An 11519-nucleotide genomic window follows, 5' to 3' on the forward strand; every position below is an offset into this window, starting at 1 on the left:
TTGCTAACTTACTTTACAAAGTCTGCTGACTATGCTCACATGATAGCTGAAGTCAAGAGCTCTCCATAACAGTTGGTCCCATGTCTGTAGCCTCTTTTGTTGCTGGATTAGAAGCCTTCAAACATGTACCAAGTTCAAGGTTCAAAGGTCAGTATCTCAAAGCAAAATTAAGCTTTTTGTTTGTTTGTTTTTTCTTTTTAGTTGTACTTGTGACCAAAATGAGTCACCTTCAGAGATTATTGTACAATACTGCCGACAATCTAGGGCATTACTACAGGCTTGGAGGAACGCCTGAAGTGCTTGAGTTATGGCTGAAAAGACTTGTTCACATTCATTTCATATCCTATTTTCCACCCCCATATCCCGGGGTAATTACTGTAAGTGTTTAACGTTACATTAGCTACATACTGTGCTACATGCACGTTAACACATTACCATTGTATCTCCTCACAACAAGTACGTTCTACTTCACTGGGCTCTGTAGGTCACTTCTCACAAATGTACCTGTAAAGACAAACAGAGTGTATGTTTAGAGAGTTGAGGCATAAATACTACCAAACTAACATTATGTGACAAAGAGATATACAAAATAATGTTAGCAGTATTTACCTGAGGAAAACGGCAGCGGCATCCTCACAACATGGTGGCGTAAATGTCACCCAAAATTCAACACAGTGTGACGTACCTTCACATTCCCTTAGTATTTAGCTATTATAGTAAAAAGTATGGGCACTGGTATATGTAATAACTGTCCTTTTATTCCAAATGTTGTAAAGAATGCAAGGGAAATATATATAATAAAGACATGGAGGGCGGGAGTGGATGAACCCAGTTAAAGAGCAACCGCCTGTACAGGATGCTCTAAGAAGTAAAGCGAATGCACCTGCAACGAGGCAGGGATGATATCAATGGTCAACACTACACCTGGCATTCTATTGGTTGGGGTATTTTGACAGGGTTATTGCACAAAAAAATCAGAGAACAGAGGAGAAATCTGGGAGCAGACATTTCGCGAACGCACAGAGGCAGCCTGAGTGCAAGCAGAAGGGCTGAAGCTGGAGTGCAGGAATCTGTGCAAGCAACAATATATCTGAGTGCAAGCACAGTTTGAGCAGAAGCAGAGCAAATCTAAGTGCAAGCAAGGTCTGTTTGAGTGCGAGGGCAGGGTTTTGAGGGAAAGCAGTATAAAATCTGAACTGAAATCAATAAGTCATGCTCTCAAATTAAAAGAACACGCTCTTGAATAAAGATAGGAAAATAAACCCATGCATACTTGCCTGAAAATGTTGGAACGAGACCATGCTGTTGGGTAATTTTTATTTTATTAAGGTGTTGACAGAGATGTATTGTGTGTGGAATATTGTTAGGACCTAAAGTTTTTATTTGATAGTGGAAGAAAAGTTATTTTATATATTTGTGTTGTGATATTCAAACTACCAGACTAAATGTACAAGGATATTTCTTGTTACACTTTATTTATAGTCCACCTTTGATACTCAGCTTCCTACTGTATCAAGTAATAACAGTCAAATGATTTTCAAGTAATTGAGTGTGCAGAGTGGAAAAAGCAGCCCATAGATATGCAGTGACATTAATCTTTAGAGGGGTTGGGGTTATAGCCTACAGGCTTTTAAGTGTTGTCCTGTATTAATCTAATTATAATATTTGTGTCTGATCACTTCAGAAAAAAATCACTGCATCCATGTCCATCCACCCTCTACACTCGCTGCAGGGTCACAGGGGGTGGAGTTTAATCCAGCACACACTGGCCAAAACACCACATCCCCATATTTAGGTGAAAATAGTAAAATTTGAATTGCTTCCCTAAACTGCCACCTTTTGATATGTACAGAGTATTTTAGGTGACATTCACAGAGGAAGTTCTCAATTCTTTTTCGAAACATTATATAATTGAATTACACTGCAGCAGCCTGAAAATCGGGTACAAGAGAAGATGAAAGGTTAATGAATTATTGGATCGAAACTCTTTTGCTCAAATTCCATTTCTTTTGGCCAAACCTGGTGTTGCTAAGTTGTGATTCAGATAATACTTCTATTTATGTACTTAATATAAATTGAATACAAGGAGTTGGAGGAGGAGAATGAATAGTACTTTACTTTCGTGTTATTCACAAGTGCCTATTTCTAGTCTCTCCTGTAGATCTGCACTCTGAAAGAGGAGATGCTCTGAAAACATGTGGATAAGATTTTACAATATTTACTAAAAGCTTCGTAAAATCTGGTGTTCTAATCAGTTTTGTTTTATTTTTGTTTGTTTTTTTCTCCTCCCAGATATGCCATGGCACGACTCAACTACTACTTTGAGAAGAAAGAGGAATATTTTGGATTGACAATGAGCTAGAAACAAAGGATAAAGGACCAACATTTTTGAAATCAGAAGTAGCATTACCCTGCTCTGTGAATCCAAGAAGAGTTTTCAGTGATGTGACCAAAGTCCTTCTTTGTCACATCGTACAAACTATGTAAATCCACTGTGGAAATGAAGGCTTAGAATAAGCTTCTAAATGTGCTCTCCATTGTTTGTTTTTTCAGGCGAATGAGTTAATAAGTTTTGCTATCACTGTGATTTTTAAAATATTTGTTTTACCACAGTCAGTATGCCGATAAGCCCATTTGGCAAATTGAGATGAAGCTCGTGCCAGAAACACATTAATTGTTCCCACATTTAGCCGAGTCTCATAAAGCCACAAAAACTGAGTCTGATCATAAAACCCATAAGAGGGTTATTTGCATGCTTATTCAGTGTGTACCACAGTTCTGATGGAAAACAAGTTTCCATTTCAACTTATGTACTGCATCGAGTTGTGCATTATTTTAAATTTTTCTCTTTCCTAAGGACTATTGTTGTAAAGCTGCTGTCAATGTGCCTTACAGGATGATGATCATACAGTATATTGCAAATTTTAAAATTTATTGCAAATGAATCAAGTATTTAAGTGCCAAGCAGTGTGTAAAAACAGTGTAAAACAGTGTTTGATTCTGAAATAAGTCTGTGGAGCAATATATAAACCATGTCACAAATTGGTCCTAATTTTATTAGGCAGTGAAATAGCCAGAGAGTCAGCCATTTGTCCAAATTACAAAGCGGTTTCAGCTCCCAAAAAATATGCCCAAACTCACTGTAAAAGCATCTTTGCTCACTGACAGACTGAAAGTGCTGCTACTACACTTCTGTTTGGTTGCACCTCCAGCATCATAGAAAAGCAAACACAACAGCATCTTATAAAATTAAATGGGTATGTGTGACTTACTGGTGCAACTTAACTATAATACTGATTATTATGCTTTCACAACTAAATTAAATTTACATTTACTTTATGAGCTGCAGTTAATTTTTTGTTGTTGCAGTTCTCTGAAAAGCTTTCCTTGAAGGACAATGTAACTACAAGCACAATTTATTTATTTTTCATTACTTTTTACACTATGGCTTACAACTATGGGGACATACTGTCAGTGTCTCAAATATTCACTAAATCAGTAACCTAATAAGTGTTTAATATTCAGATCAATGTATAATGCAAAAATGGACAATGTACAGCATATATAATGTATTAGTATAATTTAATCTTTAATGTCTTTCTGAGCTAGAAGAGATTTGATTTGTTTGACACTTACATTCTATCCTGTGGTTGGCCAGACGTGTCTGTCAAGGGAAGGGCACTGTAAAACATCATACAGGAATTTAGTGGAAGCTTTTCTCATTAAGTTAACAGAAATATATAAGTTTTATTAATTTCAAGTTAAATTTAAAATTTCTAGTTTTTATTTTCTTATAAATGTGGGTTCACCTGACTTTAAGTACTTGAAATGATAAGTTGAATGAATGTACCGCTGAGTTCACTTAACTCATCAAATTAAGTTTCTAAAGAAACATCATCAGCATATTAGACTTCCCAGCATGCATTGTTTGAGAGTTAAAACTCTCCAGAGACTCTTCTTTTTTGTAGTTTGAAGAAAACATAAATGATGGAAATTTGCTGTGTGTCTTTAACACATGTTAAGATAAGTCATGGTTGTTTGCTTACCACGATGAAAGTTAGTATCGAATTCAGTCCCTACCCCTGTGCTTATGATTTGATAGGTTCACTGGGAGCAGCCTTGCAGGTTATGTTTGTATTTAAGTGGCTCCAACACCAGCCACAACATTTGTGGCAAATGAAGAACTAACAGTTATTGATTCAACTAAATATCTGACAAATCTTGTTGTTGATTTTATTTATTTATTTTAACTCATGAGAAAACTTTGAACTAATGATTTAACTTTAGTTCAGTTAACTCACCTTTTGAACGCAGGAGGAAAACTTAGGTTTTTAAGTTGAACCATCTTTAAATGATTTACAGTGTAGGATGCCTTTTCCACCACAGACATTTTGATTTGTCATAGCAGGAAAAGCACAGGTATAATTAATAACATCAAGGATGGCTCTGTTCCATTTAGTTTCATTTAGGTATGCTAGGAAGCTAGCAAGCATACCTAGGCCCTAGAATTGAAATATGTACTGTAGCTACAATTAATATAGTTTAACCTGTGCTTTTCCTGCTATGACGTGTCAAAATATTTGTCATGAAAAAGGCATATAGTATCAGAATAGTAGCAGATTAATAATATTATTCTGACCACATAAAGTTCAAGATCGTGCCTGAAAACTGCAGCAGTTTTCTGCCCTACCATATGTGATCCAGTATACAGTACATTTACCATTTGAACAAACATGTATGTGTTCAAACTTTGCAGTGCTGAATCAGGTGGAGGTGTCATGGCTCTGAAATTGCCTGATGAACATATAGTAAAGCACATAGACAAAGATTCACACCACCAGTATTTTGATCAGATGATGCCAATGTACAGTAAAAATCATATTACTCATGTTGAAGCTGAATGTATACAATGCTCCATTTGTTACTGAAATGCAATTACTAATGATTAAGTAATTTATCTTCTAAATAAAATGGCTGCAAAGGAATCATGTTTTGATTTATGACAGAAGAAGCCAGACTCCATGTCTCTGAATTCCCACTACTGTCTTTATCCAACCTGACATGAGCTTGCATGTCAAAGCTTTGTTACACTTATTTATCTATTTATAGTGGATTTCTGCTATCAGTGCAGTGTGTTAATGTACCACGTAAAATTAAAGAAAATGTCAGTATTTTCTAAGAATTGAAAGCAGGAGCAATACGTTTGCATGCCAAACTTCTTGTTGACCAACACCAAGTGATGTTATAGTAAAAAGACTTGGTTGTTTTCTAATGGTATTGATATTTGACTTGGGTAACAAACTGAGAGTGGTGAACAAATGACGTTTCCCCCTGGGAATATTATGTCATCTTGAAGTGCTGCTCATGAGCTCCTCTTCTAAACCAGAGGTCAAAATATGATCCGCCATGCATTCAAGTGCTCTTCATTTGAAACAATAACAAAATGGACACTGCAACAAAACTTTCTTCCTCTCTTCTGTAAGTAGTGCTCTCAGATTATGAGTATCAGAACCCAGTATCTCATTTGTATGCTTCTAACCTGCAAAGTGATGATTATATATCCTAAACAAAACAACATTAAGACAGTGAGCAGTTTAATGAATAGGTTCCACACATGTCAAATGTCTTTTTACTGGGTGATCTGAGGCTACAAGATATTTATTTATTTGTTTGAAGGTGGCTCACAGTGATCAAAGTGTGAATATTGTCATGAGGCAGAACTGCAGGGGATGCTAGCACAGGTGAATTACTGACACAATAACATAATGTCACATCTACTGCAGTACAAAGCTGACATTACTGTAACACAACCTTGTCTCCTACAAATTATGTTCATACACGAGTAATGTGCATTACCCAAAACATTCTGCAAAGTAGTGTGACCTTGTAATACTGCAGCAAAAATTTGTGGAGAGGAAGGTGGGGTGGATGGCAGAGCGCACATTGTTCATTAGTTCGACTCTCTAATCCTTCAAATCAGCGTTTACTTTTTCAATATTAAACCAAGATCACAACCTTTCTCAAAATTTAACCAAGTGCTTTGGTTGCCTACCCTTGTGATGTCATTACCACAATATTTCCAGAACCTTAACCAAGTGCTTTGAGTTGCCTAAACATAATCATGAAGCCCTTAATCATGCTTTAGTTGCCAGGAGCAGATACTGCAGGGAAAACACATGAAAAACTTTGAGAGTTAAGTTTGACATTACCTTCATTAGAAGATGGAGTTTGCCCATTCTGAGCACTTTAGGGACTTCTCATGCAGTTTGGCTTAAAAATTGAAATTGAATGTTTATTCTTGATTTTAGTAACAGCAGTTGACAAAACAACTGAGAATGGTGATTTTGCATCATAATCATACGTAATCAGTGCATCATCGTGTTTCCTCCAAGAAACTGAGCATAATGCATAGGAGAGAAACTGCTTACCACAAAATCAACAAGATCAGATAATTAACAGAAAAGTGTTTAAAAGAGAAACATTCTGCAGCTTTTATCAATATGCTAAAGCAGGTAACAAAATCAGTCAAAAAGGTATGTACAGTATATTATTAGAGATAGCATTACAGTTTGTGAGGTTAAAACCTTCCAGACCGGCTGGCACAGTCTAAACCAAATAATCTTAGCTCTACAGAGATTAAAGCATGAAATACAGTATATATGTTGACATATTACATTATGTTTGCCTCCTACTTGGATGGAATTGAGATAAATTCAAGTGTGAAACTTGCCATGAGAACTGTTTAATCCAAAATCTTCCACCTGATGTTGTTTTAACCCAAGGCTGGTCAGTTTGTTTTGTAAACAAACTAATAGCCTGTTGTACTTCACACCATTTTGAATAGTGAACAATAAGTTGGTGTGTACTAAAACAAACACATAAGACTGTACAAAATGGATGCAAAATGCTTGGAAATGTAAGTGAGTCCCCTCCTCTGTGTATAGTATCTGTATCTGTGAAGGAAGCACAAAAGGGAATGTGATTGTAAAATCAGTCGAAGGGATTATGGTGGGTGAAAGGAGGGGAGGACTGGCAACAATGCCGTTCTTTACCTCCTCATGGTCACACACAGTTCCACTCATCAAAGCTGCAGCCGTGTCTTTGAGTCAAACAATCCAGCTGCTTTCAAAGTGCATTTTTCGTTAAACATATAATATTTAATTAGCGGACTAATGCACTTAAAAAGACCCAAGGACTTTTCCTCAAAAAGGAAAAATTGGCCTTTTGTCCATTGCCCATCCAAAAAGTGCTGTAGATTTTTTCTAATTGCATTAAAAAAAGAAGTATAGGCCTTTATGCAATGTTTCAAAGACATTGAAAGGAGTTGCTTTAGCTGCGTTTGTGTTTCAAAGGTTTTTTTTGTATGATTTGCTTTTATTCAGATATTGCATTTAGCTTTTTAGTTATTGTTGAAGGCCTCCCAAGGCTGCTGACCCTTGGAATTCTAAAAAGACCCCCTCCCAATTAACAAATTGTCATCAATTTTCATTTGCTAAAAACTGTCTAAGAATGTATTCAAGGGAAGGGTTTACAATACACTAGCTTTATATTCTTGTATTAGTCCTACCACATATTCAATTTGTGAATCTTTTCTTTCACCATTATTTATTCAGGGAGGAGTTTCACTGTGAGCTATGTTCTCTTTTTCAGGAACACCCTGATCACATTTTTACAGTTACACATTCACACCTGGAAGCTGTCTAGTACAACCACAGTCTGATCTGCTGGTCACTGAGCAGCTCCACTGGAGCAGTTGGGGTTAAAGGCCTTGCTCAAGGGCACCTCAGTGGTGGTAATAAGGGAGGGGCAAGTGCTGCTTTTCACTTTCCCCACCCACATATCTGAAAGAAAGTTGAAGTAAGTGCTGATGATTAATTTGTAACTACCCAGTTTTCATTGTCTTTATTCTGTACCATAGATGCCTCTGGAAACATAAAATGTATCACTTCCTGTGTCAGAGTACCTTTAGCCACACCAGCAGTATGGCTCTAGAGATGACAATGTCAGTCTGTTTGTCTGTCGGTCCATCACTTTGGTCCAGGCTAAAATATCACAACTATTCGAAGAATTGCAATGAATTTTTCTGTGGACAGTCATGGTTCCCAGAGGATTAATCCTACTGACTTTGGTGATCCCCTGACTTTTCTTCTAGTGTCACGATGAGGTTGACATTTGTGGTTTTAAGTGAAATGTCTCAACAACTATTGGATGGATTGCCATGAAATTTGGTACAGATTACTCATGTCCCCCTCAGTATGATTTGTTATGACTTTGTTGATCCCCCGACTTTTCATCTAGCACCATCATCACTTTGGCTTATGATTATACTGGCAAAACTAATGACATTGTGATCAGCCTCAGCTGTATTTTGTGTTTATTGCTAATTAGCCAAAATTAGCATGCTAACATGCTAAGTTGCTAGCATGGCTGTAGGCTTTTAGTCTTGTTTCCAACCAAAGAACAGTTATTTGTGTATGTATGTTTTGCACAGTACAAATCACGTGTTTTGAATAAACATGGAGGCATATTTGATGAAAGGGACACCTCAAATTGGAACCAACCACTGCAAAAATGCTATTTATATTTTTCATAGGAAAAAAAATCAGTGTGCCTGACCTCGATTGAGCCTAACCTTTCAATGAACTTAGTTTTGATTTCATGTAGCCCGTCCATGATTAAACCTGCCTTACGTTGAAATGCAGTTAAAGTAACAGTTTTATGTAACATGAAAGTCTAAAATACAGACTTCTAGACAACTTTTTACCTGCAAAATCACAGACAGTGCTTAATGTGAAACATGATCTGCTCAATGGAAGTACGAGGGTCAATTAGTCCCCTTTTGAATCAAACGCATTTGAATGATTAAGCATCATAAACCCTTAGCTCAAAGAGGATGGTAGCGTGCTGCAGCACCCTGACCATTCTGTGCACTTTAATGAGTAGTGGAGCCTCCAAGATCATAAACAGGGTGGCTTTGATGCCTCATTGAAAGAGCCTCTCCAACACGTCTGAAGGGGGCTCCTCCTTTTTAATAACAATTTATAATTCTCTTGATCTAAAGGCCTGATTGGTGAAGAGAAAATAAAAAAAGAAAGGATTTTGTTCTCTCAACTCTTCAAGATGGTTTTTAAAAATCAAAAAGTGAATTTGCCCTGGAGGGCCCATCCAAGACCAAGCTTTCATGAAGAAAGCGTGTCATTATGCCTCATCATCCCCAAACACACCAAACCCACAAGAAAAGAAAGGTAAGTTCAAAGCTCAGTTTATCACTATGTCAATTTCTCCCTCACTTGAAAAGAACAATTAGCACGGTAACTAGGCAAGCTGTCAAGCTTTACTGCCAAATATCCGGTTTTAACTCTTTCTTTTCTTTTTAGCTAGTTTTTCCTGGTCTTAGTGACTTTCAGATGTGTTCAGTTCAAGTTTTTTGGTTAATAAACAATGCAGCTGATCCATTTTACAAAAAACAAAAAGTGGCTGCAAATCCAACTCATAGAAGGAGAAGTCTGGTTAAATAACAATAAGTCCAAATATGGATCTTCTCCTTCACTTAAAAATGTTTTTGCTTATTGGCTTATTGTAACTTCACTTGGATGTTTGACCTTCACTATGCAGAATGATGTATGTGCAGAGTTTGATAGAAGGATGTTTTCACATCAATCTGCTGAAGGGGGAAAGTTCTCTGTGTTCACCTTAAATCTCATTTTAAAACATGTACTTACCAGCATGATTTTGTGACATCACAACCAGTTTGGAAGTAGCCCAATATTCAACTGTGATGTGGAAACTTGAAGCCTCCATTGCATATACACTGAGAATGGACTTTCCAGTGGAAGTAGTAGGAGACATCTGCCTTATCCAATAATGTTCGAAAAGAGGCCCACAACCTAGGTGTTTTTTTTTAGAATTGCCCTTTGATGCTTAGGTGACTTTGCTCAACTGAGACAGCTTACCAAGATCAGGTCATTCCTTTCCTGTGCAAACTTAGAAAATGTCTTCCAGGGCGCCCTGGTGGCTCACCTGGTGGAGCGTGCCCCATGTTCTGGGGCTAGTTCCTTGCCGCAGCGGCGCAGGTTCAGATAAGTACATTTTAATTACATTATTTTTGTGAAGAAACCATATATGACATGATATGATTTCAGCAGAGTATTTTAATATGTGGTAAAAAAAAAATACATTTTTGGATGGGATCTTACCTCCTGGGACCTGCTTCATTGGGACAATTCATGAGTGCATCAGTTTATCACAGTTTATCAGTAACAGGGGACTGTGGCTTAGTGGTAGAGCGGGTCATCCACCAATTGGAAGGCGGGCGGTTTGATCCCGGCTTCCCCCAGCCCACATGTCGAAGTGTCCTTGGGCAAGACACTGAACCCCAAAATTGCTCCTGAGGGCTGTGCCTTCGGTGTGTGAATGCTTTAGTTACTTCGATGAGCAATTCTGTATGAATGTTTCCAGACATAGTAATCCACACCCAGCTCTCATACTCCATGCACAAATTCAAAAAATAATTTGACTTTTTTTTTTATGTTATTCTGAGTGTTAATCGCTTTACATTTAGCTACCAGTAGATTTAACAACTGGGAAATCATGCAAACAGAATGGAAAATTGTGGATTACGTCAGTTTCCCTCTGGGATAAATGAAGTTTGTATATATAGGAGTGCATGTATCAAGCTATGAAACTATGACTGCACTGTAATGAACTACACCATCCTTTGTTAAGGCGCTGAAAGCTTTGCATACACTCACACAACCGTGCACACATAGAAACAATCTGTCAACTTGCAAACAGCTAAATGTTCATCCTGCAGAAAGGAAAAAGGAAATGTAAATTATGATGACTTATTTAACGAGATTAGCATGGCAACAGCACAAGTATGATTTCAAACACCCCTCCCAACTAAAAGCTATAGCACAGCACACACACACACAAGTGCACACAAAGGAGTGTGTGACAAACTTGCCGGCGCCCCTCGCAGGGTGACGCTACAGTTGATTTGGGAATTACAATTAGATTTATGATGTGGCTGCATATGGCTGAGCTCTCTGTTTCTCTCTCTGAAATGCAGGGATTGGCGCAGCGAGCACCGGCGCCGTGGCGTATACACCACAGCACAGTCAGAATGTGTGGCGTTACCTCACACACACACACACACTCACACACACACACACGCACACACACACACAATGGAACAATAGGCCACATTTACTGTAATGGGCCACCAAAATATAAAGACCAAGTGGAATAGCTCAACTTTGGAAACGGAAAACCTTGTGTTGGAAATGATTAGATCCCTGGAAAGTAAGAGCACTATTTAGAGCAATGGAAATAAAAATTCATGCGGCACTACCTGTAACTTGTGCACAGTGCTTTCACATGTAGAACACAATAGGTATGAGTGCTTGTCTGCAAATGAATGCTTTACAAAATATTCAACTCTTATCTTTCAACAAAAGTCAAAGAATCACTTGAAAAGCAACGATGAAGTGACAGATTTGTAAGGAAAATCTCAAGTC

At 37.6% G+C, this 11519-nt stretch overlaps 1 protein-coding gene across 1 annotated transcript in view; it reads left to right on the forward strand.

The window, feature by feature from the left end:
* The window catches only part of zgc:113516 (uncharacterized protein LOC541449 homolog), a 39249-nt gene extending 34264 nt beyond the window's left edge, over positions 1–4985 (forward strand). The window contains exon 8 of the mRNA XM_044192630.1: positions 2293–4985. Within this exon, the coding sequence (XP_044048565.1) occupies positions 2293–2362 (70 nt within the window). The 3' untranslated portion in view covers positions 2363–4985. The remainder of the gene's footprint in view (positions 1–2292) is intronic.
* Positions 4986–11519: the final 6534 nt, after the last annotated feature.

This window comes from Siniperca chuatsi, linkage group LG4, assembly GCF_020085105.1.
Source record: "Siniperca chuatsi isolate FFG_IHB_CAS linkage group LG4, ASM2008510v1, whole genome shotgun sequence".
NCBI classification, from domain to species: domain Eukaryota; kingdom Metazoa; phylum Chordata; class Actinopteri; order Centrarchiformes; family Sinipercidae; genus Siniperca; species Siniperca chuatsi.